The sequence below is a fragment of the Corapipo altera genome, unplaced genomic scaffold (assembly GCF_003945725.1).
Source record: "Corapipo altera isolate COAL_440 unplaced genomic scaffold, ASM394572v1 76, whole genome shotgun sequence".
Taxonomy (NCBI): domain Eukaryota; kingdom Metazoa; phylum Chordata; class Aves; order Passeriformes; family Pipridae; genus Corapipo; species Corapipo altera.
Window position 1 is genome coordinate 809,284 of NW_020884964.1, and position 15,291 is coordinate 824,574.

At 47.0% G+C, this 15,291-nt stretch overlaps 1 protein-coding gene across 3 annotated transcripts in view; it reads right to left on the reverse strand.

Annotated features, from left to right (window-relative positions):
- Positions 1 to 11,105, reverse strand: part of ACSS1 (acyl-CoA synthetase short chain family member 1) — a 33,416-nt gene extending 22,311 nt beyond the window's left edge. Inside the window, exons 1-4 of one of the 3 annotated variants that reach the window (XM_027664600.1) lie at positions 10,945 to 11,102; positions 10,735 to 10,752; positions 7,495 to 7,591; positions 66 to 265 (exon numbers count right to left, since the gene is read on the reverse strand). In XM_027664600.1, the coding sequence (XP_027520401.1) occupies positions 66 to 265; positions 7,495 to 7,591; positions 10,735 to 10,752; positions 10,945 to 11,029 (400 nt within the window). In that variant the 5' untranslated portion in view covers positions 11,030 to 11,102. Of the gene's footprint in view, positions 1 to 65; positions 266 to 7,494; positions 7,592 to 9,901; positions 10,047 to 10,734 lie in introns of those variants that run through there. The other 2 variants (XM_027664599.1, XM_027664601.1) reach the window with 2 other exon arrangements.
- Between the last annotated feature and the right edge of the window lie 4,186 nt (positions 11,106 to 15,291).

Sequence of the window (15,291 nt, forward strand, 5' to 3'; positions counted from 1 at the left end):
AGAATTGGGATATGTCTTGGACCACTGTCCCAGAGGAGTTTGTTACCCAGTCTGCATCTACTTACAGTCCACGATTCTCCCAGCCAAGGACTCTGCGCTGAATCCGGCAAAGACCACACTGTGAACAGCACCAATTCTGGCACAAGCCAGCATGGATGCCACCGACAAGGGAGACACGGGCATATAGATGGCCACCTTGTCCCCTTTCTGTATCCCGTATTTCTTCAGGGTGTTGGCAAGACGGCAAGTCAGATCCAGAAGTTCCCTGCAGGCACAGAAGCAACACTGTCATGTGACCACACAACCTGTTTTACACGGGGGAACAAAGAAAAGATGAACTTTTCTTTGTGTATGAGTGAGGTATCACATCACCTCTGGATCTCATCTCAGCAGTACTGGGCACATCAGATTTTGCATTTTAAAGAATGGTGGCCTGGGGCATGGTGAGAGTCAGACTGCTCCTGCCACTTCGGTGAGGAGAAAAAAGGGCAGAGAGCGGTGCTGGCTGCAGAAGGATGAGTGAGAGAGAGACGCAGGCGTTGCCTGGAGCTGCCAGGCTGTGATGTGGGTAGAGCAGCCAGCAAGCCAGCGGCTGACCTGCTGCCTCCAGAAGTCAGTGTCCATTTTAGCCATCCTTGATACCTTTTTTACCCACGAGGCTCAGTCAGAAGCTACTGGGAACAAATGTGGGATAAACACAAGGTGAAATGGAAGCGTTGCCTAAAGACTCTCAGAACTTTTTAAGTTGGGCAGTTGCTGGAAGTGCTCCGAAACTGGTAGATACTCTTTAAATTGCAAGGGTAAACAATGCATTTGCATGCATAAGGAAGAAAAGAAGTCCTGAGACATCAGTGTGAGGGGCAGATTTTACAAGACTTTCATCAAAGCTGGATCACCTGCAGCCCAACTTCCTCTGTTGTCACTTAACCCTGCCATGGCACAGAGCACAACAGCCTTGCAGAACAGAAGCACTGCTCCGAATAAAACTGCAGCCACTTTTGCACAGAGAAACTCGGGAACACCAAGAACAGGAACAAAGGCTCTTTTCATGGGGCTCACCCCTGCAACAAGCTGTCTTAACAGCAAAAACGTTCCTCTAAGGAATGAAAAAGCAGTTTGTGGGCAAAGGCTTGCACGTACACTTATTCTGCACAGGGGATAAGATGACTGCAGGTACACCTGGGTCCAAGATGCTGTCATGAACTGAACAGCTCTGTATGCCTCCAGTGGAAAGGCTTCAGGAACAAGAGCTACTGTACCAGGTGAGGAGTGGTCTCATGCCAAAGGAGGTGACCCTAGGAAGGGCAGCAGAACAGTCCTTCTGTACGAATCATCAGCTCAGAGGAGACCGGCAGAGTCCGCCCGGAATGAAAATTGTCCTCTGGGTTCACAAACTCCCTGAGTACTGAGGCCCAGAGGACAGAGATATCTTCTACTCCCTAGGAAACTCATCTTACACCTGTCACCTGTGAACCCTTAGGGGCTGTAAGCTATGCCCACAGGAACCCCCATAACTGTTAATAAAGAAATTAGTTTTGGCAGTTTGCATTCCATAATGAGCTGTAAAGCATGAATCTATATCTTATGTGTCCTCTTCTCACGGAACCGACCATAGCTGTGAAAAAACAAAGAAACAAAACCAATTTTCAGCTGGTGGCTAAGCTGCAAATAAAATGAAAAGTTGTTCCTTGCTCATCAAAAATTGTTTTGTTTCTTTTTTTAAACCATTGCAAGCTGGAAATAGGGAAAGCCCAAGAGCTCCTCTTAGGAAATGTCATATCAAAACTTGGCATCTTCCATAGGATAAAACTCCATCTGCACTGTGAGGGCATGAAGAAACACAGTCATTGAGAAAGTATGACGATAGATGCAGTGATGGCTGGAGGGACACCACTTCCCTCCCATCTTTTAGAAGACAAGGAAAACGAGCCTCAAATCCAAGGCACAGCACCTCATATTATTTATTTTAATACTATTCCCGTAGGATCAAGTAAATAGTCCATTTCTGGACAGGCACTCAGAGAAGTGGCCAGACATGCTCAAGTGCCTGTTCTCTGGCAGTAGCTGGCAACAGCTGCCACTGCAGAGAGACCACAATCCTGCAGAAATCGGGTATGGAGTGGCTGCACCACAGACTGAATTTCCCCCTAATCCCTTATGGTTAGAGATCAGCCTAAACTCTAAAGCGCAACATTCAATTACCTCTTCCCAAGCCCCTCGTGATCATGCATGTTCCTACTGTCTACATAAGTGCACAGTCTGTTAGATTTATTATTTTGCTTACTCTTACTGAGTTCATGAACTCTGTGCAATTATGATTTCCCACCCCATGTTTGGTTTGGTGCCTTGTCCTAAAAGGTCCCATTTTCTGGCCTGGAATTTATCTGAGGCTGCATTAGAGAAAAATCTCAATGTGGATATATAGTAAAGAGTCAAAACAAAACTAAACTGCTCAACTGCAGAGTGCAGGAAGTGAAACAAGCTCCAGGCAGGCAGTTGTCAGAAAGTAAAATAAAAACTACTTATCTGCAATGGAAAACACTTGAGTGCTTTCAGAGCTGCAGCCTCTTTCTCCCGAGCAAAAATGCCAGAGTATCTCTGGCTACGATGTGTTTTCTGAGCAACTGCATGGCTCACTTGCTTATTCAGGACTCAGTGACCATGATGGCAAAAGCTCTTACTGTTTTTTATGATTAACTCAAATTGAACATTGGCTTTATGAGAGTGTATGAGCAAGTTAACAGACAATACACAGCAGTCTTTACCCACAGATCTATTCACTTTGCCTTCTCTGTACTCTGAAATGCCAAGATAGGAAGGCCTTGAAGGTCCCTTGGCAGTGCAGCACATGGGGGAATAGGCACAAAGGGTGAAGCCAAGAACTCCAACAAAGAAATCCACTAGTCCCTGAGCATCAGGTGTGTCTTCTGGCTCCTGCAGCAGCAACTCAGGCTTCCCCTCCAGTTCAAGAAAGGGAGTTAGCAGAAATGCTGTGTCAGGAATCCTTCCCTTGACTCCTTCAAACACACTTTGCTATCTAACAGACAGGCAATTAGTACATGCCAGCATGTTACACATTGCCAGTTCTTAACCCAGACACATCTTGGGAAGGAACAAGCACCCTGCAGAGTTGCTGCCCCACAGAACTGTGCAGCATTTGAGACAAATGCCCAGCCTTCCTGCAGACATCCTGAACCCAAGGCAAGGGGAAACCCCTTGCAACCTTTTTCAGGTGAGAAAGTGAAAAATCCATGAACTGCCTTGAACAGGGAAAGCCGAAAGCCTGGGCAGGATTTACTTGCAACTTCAACTTAAGAAACCAGTACTGCAAAGATGGAAAAGAGTTTGCTGTCAATGGTTACGTACCAGCATGGCTTCCAACTGCAGTATTCACTGTGATCTCTCATACAAGTGCAACTATTTCAGCTCAGGTTGAGGAATCCATTCGCTTTTTAAAGGCATAACTGTCATGTGGATCATGAAGATGTCCAACTCCTTCTGTTCCACCTACCTAAGACCCTAATTTCTGGCCCTTCAGTTTTCCTCTCCCTACTTTCTATTTTGCATCTTGAACATTCCCTCTGGCCACAACATTTGCTGCACCAGAGTGAACTCCTTTGTAAATTAAAACCCTTCTGTTGAGACCCAGTTTTCAACCCTTTTGAAAAATATTTTAGCTAATGCATACTGCTGTCCACTTCACACAGCTCCCATTGATTTTGCAATGGTAGCATATACTGGCTCACAGGTGGATAAACTGTAGAGACCTAGGTAAACTAGGGAACACCAGAGAGAATAAATAACCCCATGTCAGACAGGCGGAGGTCTGGCATAACTTTAGCTTCTGTCTTTAACATTCCCACTTGTTGAACTTTAGGAGGCTGCAACACAACAGCTCCAGCCACCAGTTCTGCCTGCTTATATAAGGCACAGTCCCCTTTAAAACCCAGGCTCAGCAACGCACTGGGGAATTCCTCTGCAAGGTTTCAAAGCCCCTGGGCCCTGACAATATCCACCAAGAAGGACAAAACACTCCCAGTCTGGCTGGACCCTTCTGCCAATAAATTCAGCTCTCAGTTCATAGCAGCACAGTCCTGCTGCTTAGCCACTTCCCTACCACTGGGGTTTTGGTGGTTTAGCCTCCGGAGAGCCAGACATCTTGACAACTGATTGGCATGCTTTGTCCTCACTTTGCTGACTGCAGCCACCAAATCCCAGGAGGGTTGTATTCCCTGTTGTCACAAAGCAGTAAAAAAGCAAGTCTTCTGCCTTCACATTCAAAATTGGAGATAATTTGAAAGTTAACTAAATTTCCACTTTATAGAAATGAAATCCAGAAGGAGGAAAAAGCAAGAGGGGCCAGGGAATTTTTTTTCCTGAAAGGCTTGAGTTGCATCAGCTAGAGAGACTGGACAAAACTCAGCAGTGAAAAAGATCATCACAACTGAGCTTGTAAGGGCAGCACTCATGCTAAAATGAAATGTTTCACCTATGGCTTTGTGTACTTTTGGCAATCAGGAGATGTTTGGATTCTTCTCTGAGCACAGCGCACTTGAACTCTGCTGCACAAGTACAACTCACCTTGCTGACAAGTGTGCACAGGGATGTAGGCTGATTCATGGCACAGCCCAGCTGCTCTTTGCCCACTGCAACTAAGGCAGTTAGTGGGGCAGCAGAGGCAAATGGAGGCTCTTATTTCTTCCAAAGATGACCAAGTTGGGACAGCACTTTCCAGTGCAGCTGTGTTTCTTGACAATGCACAGAGGAGGTCCCACTGATGGAGGCTTTCCCCTTCCTCAGGGAGAAGAGAGCCTGTTCCAGCCCTTTTCCTGTATAGCCACGTTCTTCCTTTGCAGGCTGTGATGGGAACAGGGCCAGCACTCAGCTGTTTTCTTGCCCCTGACAACTACCCAGAGAAGGGAGAGCATCCATGCCAGCAGCTGCACCTTTCCTTGTGTCACACAGGGCTTATCTATAAGTAGAAGCAGCTCAAAGCAGCAGGCTTTGCAAAGCAGATAATGTAAAAAAAATGGTGCCTTGCACTCCTCTGCATGTAAGCCCTGGACAGCACTCTCCCAGCTGAGGTTCCATGACCTTACTCAAAGCTGGTCCGTAAGCAGTGCCCAAATTAAAGGCTTTAACTTCCTAGAGTGCTACTGTAACACTACTATCCCATTAACAGCACATTCAGATCCTAAGGAAAGGAGCCTATCTCCTCTGCCAAAGACAGATGTCCAGCATCCCTCTCATTTCCTCTTTACGCTGAGGCTGGTGTGCAGAGACCACCCTGCTACAGAAGCCTCACAGAGGGACTACTCCACCAGCAACTCAACTTCTGGGCCATCTCCTTCTCTCATATGCTTTTCCTCACAAAATTCCTAGCTCAAATAAAGCACTACTGCAAAAAGTTTTCAACTAAGCTCAGCAGCAAAGGGAGGTAAGTGCCAACACACCTTGGAGAAACCTTACTGCACCATTTAAAACCTGGACAATGCAGCTCAATGATCACAGAAAATGCAAAATTTTTTACTCTCTTCTTGTGTACATATCCATACAGCATCACTGTTCTCAACAATACTATTCCTGGCTTAATGAGATAAGCAGAGAACCAAGTGACCTGTTTTATCGAGTGGTAGGACCAAAGTCTCTCGAGAAACCGAAATGCAGTCACATCTCACCCAGAGTATCAGGAAGAAACAGGAACATGGCTCTCAAACACAGGAAGAAGTTTGAAAACAGAAGTTGTCAACTTGTCTTTCACTTGGATGTTCTACTCTCTGGTACTAGTTACTGTATCTTTGTAACACTGCACAAAGGGGTTTAGACATGGGTTACTTGTCTTCACATTTTCAGGCTGAAAATATACTTTCTTCCAAATGCGTTTTATCGTGGCCAGGAAAAAATCCAGTTCTGTTGCTGTTAAGAAAGGCCTTTCTATATCTCCAGAGATCCCAAGAAGATGGTTTGAGTGACTGGAGCAGCTCAGCCCATTTCAAGTAGCACAGCCCAAGGGAGAGGCTAGAGTTGCCTTGAAGGAGGCTGTGCTATCTGTTGGGCTGCTCTCCTTATCTGAGCACAGCTTTCACCTCTGAACCACCCCAAGTTTGCATGCCTGATGCATAAGGAGAGAGGTAAAAGTACATATACCTGGGAGAAAAACATATCGTACATAAACAATTAAAGGGAAAAACCTTTGGTCCTTTTTTTACCATCAGAATGGCAAAAGCAAGACTCGAAGCATTTAGCCAAGATACCCAGTTCGTTACAACACATTTATATCATAGCATGCCTAAACATTCTCTCAAATAACAATACCAAGATTAAAACCAATGCACTCTTTCAATGCAGCTTTATATCAGGTAGTGTTTATTTCTGTTGCATGAAGCACTAACCTCTCATAATTATTTGTACAGCCACTCCTTCCTGCTGACTAGCTTCTTCACTCCAATGAATTATGCTTCCAGGTGCTTTAATAAAGTCTGGAGGTAAACCAGACCACCAGAACCTATTCAGACTCAAGGACCTCTAGGAGTCCCAACAAGCTCCAGAAAACATTCTTTAAAAGTCTGATGCCAGGACTTTCTACGTCTCCTTTGCTTTCTGAACCAGGACATCACACACCTGGCTCCCTGAGATTCAGCAGATCAAACTTTTGGCTCCTTAAAACATGCTCTGAGAAACATACATTCTGGGAAAGCTTTAATTCTCAGTAGAGAGAGACAGATGACGTAAAAGGCATTTTTGTAGGCAGGACTGTCTCCTAAATGAGGCCACATAGCAAGGAGAAGAGAAATATGCTTGAAAACTGCCATATTCTAACAAACCCTACAATCTATAGCAGCAATTGCAAGTCAGTGTCACTCAGAGCAGCTCAAGGTTGCTCTAAACTGCACTAAGGATGGAGAAGAGGAACATGGGGAGCTTAAAATCCCCTCCAGCCAGGGCTCAGTATCATGCTCTTGACCATCAACACGTTTGCACCAAGTCATTTGCTGCTGTGCTGAAACCAAAAGCTGCTCACAGAAATTTTCCCATGAACACCTCTAACAAGCAAAACTGGCAGGTTTTTTTCCAGCAATAGTTAAAAAAACCCCAAGCCTTTCTCTTCTAAAAGCCCCCACATAGAGAAAGAGGGAACCTACAGGATGGCCTGACCAGCATCATCACCAGATGATGTGCTAGATCTCAGTCTGAAATTTTCAGTAGCTGCCACTAACTTACATCCACTGTACCTCTGACCCTGTACTACATACAGGTGTCTAAAATCAGGGAACCCTCCCCACGAAGAACCCAAAGGAAGAATATAATTTCTCAGTGGCAACACGGCTTCGTTTTTCAGGAGCTATTTCATCATGATACAACAACCTCAAATGCTGTGGTCCCATGTCCTATGTGCTGGGAGTACCTTGGAAGAAAGCAGAGTTTCACAAAGGTCCCACTTCCCACTCCCCCACACTGCCAGGCGTCATAAAGCATCTTGAGAAGGTGCCATACCTGTAAGTGACGTGCACTGCAGTGCCAGGCTCATCTCTCTCCCAAATCAAAGCCACTCTGTTCGGAGACTTTTCAACGTGTTGATCCAAGCAATTTACTGTAAAAAAACCCAAAGGTTTAAACAAAGCCTGATCACATGCAAGGTGCTCTGTAAACTTAACTTAGTCAAGAGTAACAGCAAGCTAGTGCAAGAAGAAACATCAGTTGTTAGCTCAGTAGGCACACATTCATGTAAAACAGCATTTGCAGCTCTAGTAAAGCTGTACAACAAATACTACACTTAATTGGCACAGCTGCCTTAGAGATGGCAACCCCATGAGAGGCCATCGCTGATTCAGCTCAGCTTAGCTCCACTGGCTAAGCTTAAGCCAGCCCAAGTCTTCCGTCTGCTCCCAGTAGCACAAAGACAAGACACCCTTCTGATGTTTGTGCTCCCCAGAGCAGCATTTCACTACATAAATATGACAGACTGTCTTCCCCAGCTTTCACGTTTAGCACTGCACCATTTGGATTTTCTAATAAACCTCAGGTGAAACATTTTTTTCCAGGGTATAAGAGAAGAGCTGAATCGCAGCTAAATGAAAATATCTAAAACTGTAGGATCTAGGGCAAACTCTGAGTACAAGCATCTACAAATTACCAGACACCTGAGAAAGATTAACATGTTTCAAGCTACGTACTACACCTATTAAAATGCAAAGACATAAAATTGCCTTTTAAAGGCACATCTCTCCCCCTCAACAACTAGAGGTAGAGGACTTAGGGAGAGCAATCAACCTGAAGAAATTTAGAGAATCCACACAAGAAATCCGTCTGCACGTTCAGTAGCAAGTTGCTTGATGGTTAGAGAGCATCCTTGTAAAGTATTAATTCCAAGCCTATATGATACTTGCTTATTGCATTGTAATCTTTCAAAGGCAGTTACTTTATTTCAATAGATAACTACTAAAAAGCAGTCAGGGACACTGCCACATAATTCAGAGAAAACTCTTCTAAAAATTGCTGAGTTTCAGACCATATTTCCTGGAAATATTAATACTGGTCGGAAAGGATTTCATTTTTCCAGATAAATTAAGTGCCACAAAAGCTGTGTACTGCAGCCAGGGAGTCAGCTTTGGCTTTTTTGTAATCGCACCACCACATGGAGGGTAGGAATGAGCCCATAAAGGTGCACAGAGAAAGAAATCTCTCAGAATTCAACACATTTCATTACAAGTCCAAGTGTCAACCTCAGAAATTTGCAAATGCATTCTTCTGCCACTTAAAGTCTTTTATTTTTAATGTAAAATCCTGCAGCAATACTGTAAAGGAGATAAAGCAACTTCTTAACCCATCCTACTACAAGAGGACGAAAGCTCCAGTGGGCAATGCTTTAAGCAGTTACACACTGGTTTCCTCTACTCCCCATCCATAGCTAATTGGATCTGATGCAGCTTGGTTCACAACACACTGCAACTCCCACCACCAAGCTCCTTGCAGCAACACCCTCACATATTGCACCACACTACAGTAAATCACATTAAGGGGTATTCATTGCCCAAGCAGCATTTCTTACTCGTAAGCAGCCACACTGGCCTTCAGAAGGAATTTCTGCTGCAGAAATCCCCAGCTGAGCCAAGTGAGAGCTTTAGCTCTGTGCTCAGTAAGAACCAGCAGGTGAACCAGAGCCAAATGCTATTATTTGCTTCCTGATCTTAGGCTTACAAGAACCTTTTGCTCATTTTACAAAATAGAATTTAGTGGCCTTCCCCTCACTATTATATCCTTGTGGTTTTTCCATATGTTGCTTCCTTGACAACACTCAGAAACAATTCATTTCAATAAGACATGCTCCCAAGACGGTGTTCTGGCTGGAAATGCAGTAGTTTGCCAGATTATTCTCCTGCCCAGGAGTTACAGTGCAATAAATCCAGAAGCACTGAAGCTCACAGGTCCCCCAAATCCTATCGCAAGGTCCCTCCAAAAAGGTATCAGATGACTTGGTTGCACATGGTTCAGCTGTGCTGGGAGGTGGGCACACAAGATGTTCTGGACTGTTACCATGTTTCTGTAGCCAGTGTTTAAACTGAGACAAAGGCAGTCTCCTAACAGTCACTTGGCTGTGCCCGAGTACCATCTTCATCATGCTTGAAAAGAAAACCAGGAATAGCAAACCTGTTTAATCCTGTGCATCTGTTTCAAAGGTCTATGATTTCTTTTTACATGTGCAAAGAAAACTATGTGGCATTTAGTGCCTGCTGAAGAACTAGACCCAAGCCATGATCTAAAATCTGCATTTCAGAGATCCGACATAGGATCCAGAAGAGGGTGTTGATCCCACTCCACAGAGGAAAGAAACAGATCTCTGTAAGTCTCTGCTCAGACAAGACCTTTCTTTCAAGAGGAATTAATGAAGACAAAAGCCTGCCTAAAATCCTCTGACTGCTGGGTGCCAGAAGCAGGGCTGTACACACATCTCCATAAACTTGGGATCCACTGCTGGGAATCATCTCCTGGGAGGAGATGCTCCCATATGTTCTGGAAGACCTGAGGAGGGTTTCCTCTTTTACTGTGAAAAAAAGGTGTCCAGAGATGTCACCGTTACTGCACTACTGAACCGGTAGTGCTGATTCAAGCACTCTCACAGGAACGGGAAATGAAGGTCAGAAACGAACGTCCCTGTTAAAAGACTTCACCACTGAGTTGTACCCTAGGTGGGACTGGGGCTCATTCCCACTGGGCATGGCCACGGTACAGAAGAGACTTCAAGTCAGATACGGCCAGGATGAAAGTCAAGGGCAGTGAGGACAGTCATGGAGAATTTTACTCTTGCTTCACATTAAGTGGTGAAGTCGGAAGAAAATAACAAGATCCTCGTTCTAAAGAATAAAACCCTTGCTACTTCTGCCTCAAAATACTGGGATTCGCACCATTCGCCACCTGTGGATCATCTTAAGCCACCACGGGAAGCCGAAGCCGGCACAGCCGAACCTGGGGCATTTCTGCCGGCACGGCAACAGGGGTGCGGCCGGACCTCCGCCGACCGGAGGGCAAGAGGCTTAACCGGGTTTAATCCCGGCTTCGGATTTTCTCCCCGCTTCCAGCATTTCGCAACTCCCTGCTGGTTTCTTCCCAGCGCTGCCCAACCGAACTCCTCGTCTTCCCCCCCAGAAGAGGGGCGCTGGCGAACCCCGGCCCTTGGGACGGCTCCCGGGCAGCCCGACGGCGGCAGCGGGCGGTGCCGCGGGGCGGACGCCTTACCCGAGACGTTGAGGCGGCCCCCGAGGAACCAGCGGGCTGTGCCGGCGGGCCGGCCGGGCTGGCAGGCCGTGTGGAAAGGGCTGTCCCAGCGCAGCCACCCCTGCGCCAAGTCCGCCCAGAACCCGGCGGGGTCGCGGGCCGCCTGCTCCTGCCAGGCCCTGTACCCTCCGGGTGGCAGCGCACCGGGAGCTCCCGCCTCGCTGCAGCGGCGCCGGGCCGCGACCAGGACCCGTCCCAGAGGGTGCGGGGGGCTGAGGGTGCGCAGCGCCCGCGCTCGGGCGGCCGCCAGCGCCATGGGCTCAGCCCTGCGCCGCCGTCGGGGCCGCGCCGCGCCCGGCACCGGAACAGCCCCGGCCCGCCGGGAGGGGCGCGAGACCGCCTGAGGGGAGGGGCTGCCCCGGCCGGGCGGCCCTCGGAGCGCCTCACCCGGGAACACCCGCACCGCCGGACACCCCGCACTCTGGGACACCCGCACCGCCAGAGACCCCGCACTGCCGGGAGTGCCCTGCACCCGGGGACACCCCGCACCGCCGGACACCCCGCACCGCCGGACACCCCGCACTGCCGGACACCCCGCACCTGGGGACACCCCGCACCCGGGGACACCTTGTAGGCACATGGGCCCTCATACACCACCAAACACACGGCTGTCACACTCCTGCCCCCTCTTTGCTCAAAATGAGGTGACTCTTAAGTGGGTTCACTTTTTGCTTGGCAGCCCTGCGAGCACCGTCGTTACCACAACGTGGAACTCCTAGTTTTGGTTATCATTCCTTCCTCCATATTAGCGTAAGGACCAGGTTTAACCCGTATTTTGTGATGGAAACCCTCAACAATGAGTAGCGAGGTTTTAGAGCAGGTAACACAGAGCTTATTCTCTCTGCATAGCAGGGACATGCCCTTTGCTGGCTTGAAGAAGCTAATTCTTTTAGGCAGTTTGGTCCAGTCTCCCAGTATGGAGTTTGAAAACTCCTATTAGAGGGGCAAGGTCTGGGCATCCTTTAGAAGTGCCAAACCTCCTGAGCACCAACTCTGCTCACTCCCAGAGTTTGGGTAGACAAAACATGTCATCTTCAAGATTAAAAACTTGAAATTACTCTATATGCCACAAAGCTTTTTCTGGCAGTGGTAGAGACAAATAGTGTTTTCTATGACTGTTTCCCCCCCCGTTCTAGAAATATCTAGATACTTTACCAGGTATAATACAGATTTTATCAGGATTTGTATTTCTGGCACTTCTACACTTTTCATCTGTGTTTTATACGTAACAAACAAGAATAAATGCACTCTTCCTCGTAAAGCTGGCATTAGCGCATTGCTTCTGAAGTTCGATATTCCTTCCTTGTGTTTTGAACACCAGTTTGGCTTTCCGCAAGCCTTAAGTTCCAAGCAGCAGCACGTGTGCCACCTGGTGCCAGACAGGAGCATGGAGAGCACTTCAGCTCTCACTTCGTTTGCCTAAGGATTACTCAAAAGTTTTCTGTCAAAAACGACTTACAGGCAAATCCCACTCCTTTCAGGATTTCAGAGGAAAGCTTTTCACAAAACAAGCGAGTTGTCGAAAAAATAAAGCATGAATTTAAATTCTTTGGCCTTAAACCCTAGCTGCTTCATTTGCAGACCTTGAAATCCTCTGGGAATGGTGCCCTTCTCTGGTTTTCTTCCACATAAGGCTGATTTTCCTTTTCCACTACCAAGTTTTATTTTGCTGATGATTCACCATAACATCCCCGACCCTCAAATTTTGACTTTTTCCTCAAAGCAAGCCATGGCCAGCAGCAACACAAATCCAGCCTGGAGGCCACCTGATCACCCCTTTCAGCTGGGATGCTGAGCAGAACAAGCACAACCCCAAATCTCCTTTCTTGTCTCCAAAAGAGCTGAGGAGAGGGGAAAAGCATCCTTGAGATTTTGCAATGCCTACTTATCCTAGCTATGGCTTTCTGGCAGTGAAAGCTGGCATCAGGCTGTTGACTTTTTTTGAGAACCAAAGAGTGCTACAGCAGTTCTCATTCTTAAGTTTGTAGCTTGAGCATGCCAGGAAAGGCTGGTGCTGGATAAAACACAGGTTATAGAATTGCTTCCTGTGCTCATTGTGTCTACATTCTTAGGGCCCTCCTGGCATTATGGAGTCCGAACATCAATGGTGGTGGTACCAGCTCTGGAGAAGTCCAGTTACTGTTATCTGAAAATGCCACCTGCTACAGCAGCTCCCAAAGGCTTGTGGCTGCCAGGGCAGAAGTCATTCCCTGCTGCAGCCAGGTCCCCTGGCACAATCTCCCAGACCAGCCAGGCAACCCCACTGCCCTGTAAAACATTTTTAGCAGATAACAGGGTCACCTGCTGAATAGCTGCAGCTATTGTATTAAGGGTTTTCTGTGCTGGTATCATGGCAGGCACTGATGAACAAAGTTAGTAGTGTTTTGAGTAGGGGGTGAGTTTGGCTACCAACTATCTGTGGGCTCATGTTGCATTTATCCCACACAACACCTCTTGCACTCTCTGGTATGACAGTCTGGAGAGCACCAGCCCTGTGCCACTGGGCAGAGAGAGAATTTCAGGGATTTCTGCTTGTGCCCCTCTGCCAGGCACAGCTATGGGCATGCACACTGATGCTCTCTGACCATTTTGCTTTGCCTTTCTATATTTTTAATCAATTTCTCTCTATTTGACAAGAGTTATGTTTCTCAATTGCTCATCCCCCTATTTTTCCCTTAATGACTTAAAAAGAATAAAAAGGTAATGAAATCCATGACTGCCACTTGGTAATCACTGTTGTGGTCCTAATTGTTCTTTCCAGTAGTCTTCCCACATGGTATGCACACAGTTGATATCTGACTCCACAAAGAAAGTCAGGGTCAGGCAAAAACACCACTATAGAGCTATGTACACAGAGGTCTGTGTTAGAAATCCTCCCAAGTCACAATTAACCAAGATTTTAATAAAATCTTTTGATCATTTTTAGCTACATTTGTGCCTGAAGATGAAATTGGACGTGTTCCCATGTTCCAGCAGGTTTCTGAACCCATTAAGCTCCATCTGCATAAGAGAAGATTCAGAGGGAGGAAAACCAGGGATGAAATAAAGCTAAAATGCAGTTGTTCGGGTATGACTTTAACTCAGTGGCACAGATCAGCATGGAGCTTGGGTCCAAAGCAGCAGGAACCAGAGCAGGTTTGAAGGAGGAGAGTACTTGAACTAGTCTGGTATGTGAATGTTTGCCAGATCTGCTCACGTCTGGCCAACTCTAACATTATTGCACCATCTAGAAAACATCTAACTCACAAGATTGAGCATTGTTTCCCTTAAACTGTCTTCAAGGTTTGCATTTGCTGTACACAGTATAAACAACACTTAAAAGTGTTAAAAAATAATGAACAAAAATGCCTTTCTTCCCCAAGAATGTTTCAAGATGCACGCTATAAATTCATGATAGAGTTGGTGGAGACCCAGTGCTCAGCTGAGCACAGAGGCAGATGCAGCACGTGGTGCCTCTCAGGACCAAGGTGCAGAACCAGCCCTGTGCCAAGAAGCAGGAGAGTGCAAGTACCTGCAGCAAGTACCAGCAAGGTCTGGCTGCAGTGCATGGCACAGGGCATGGCTGCCACACACACAGTGGTGCTGCATGGTGCAGGAGCACCCCGCAGTGTTGGTCACAGAGGTGTCTGATGCTACTCCAGCCTGTCTGCCCAGAATCCACAGACATCATTTCATGTTTAACAACAGAGAACTGATGCCTGAGTGGCACTGCTTAGAGCCCAATACCTAGAGCAGTGTTGGCCTCCTTCTCCTCAGGAGACTCCTTGCCACCAATGGGATGATATGGTGGTCAGTAGCAAGAGATCATTGCTTTTGCTGAATATGCTTCCCTGCTAATGTTTATAGTCTCCATTGTACCTTTCATTTGTCTGGTCAGGCCATCAGCTGTCCCATTTGCAACAGTCTTCTGCTCAAGTTTGGATTTCAAACCAAGGGGATTCAGTGCTGTTGCTGATACTGATCAACCCTGAACTTCCCTCCCCATTGGCTCCTGCACCAGAAGTCTGCACTGGTTTTGCTATGTGCTTTGTTCCAAAAAGTCCTTGTTGATGAATCATCACATTACACTGGCTTCCTCTTGGGCAATACTTGGGCTGCCCAACCTGAGGGTGGACTGAAGGCTCCAGCATCAAACCTTTCCATCCCCTCCAGCTTGGTACTGACGTTCTGGGCTCAGTGTTCACATATGTCAGAGACCCTCTCATGGAGGGCTGGTGGAAACGATTGAAGAGGTTAGGAAACCTCCAGTTATCACTTGACCTTCACTTCAGCTCATAAACTGGCATTGCCTTCTCATTTCAATTAAGATCAGAGACACAGGTTGCAACATAAATGTGATTGAAAGAAAAAACACTTTCCAAGGAGAGGGGTGGAGGGACACAGGTAGCGTAGAGTGAAGTCTCTTCACCCCTGGAGGTCTTCCAAACAGGCCTGGACAAGTCCCTGTCCTAATTCTGAAGTTAGCTCTGCCACCAAGGCAAGGCTTTCTCCAGCCAGGGCCTAGGTAGATGCAGTGGT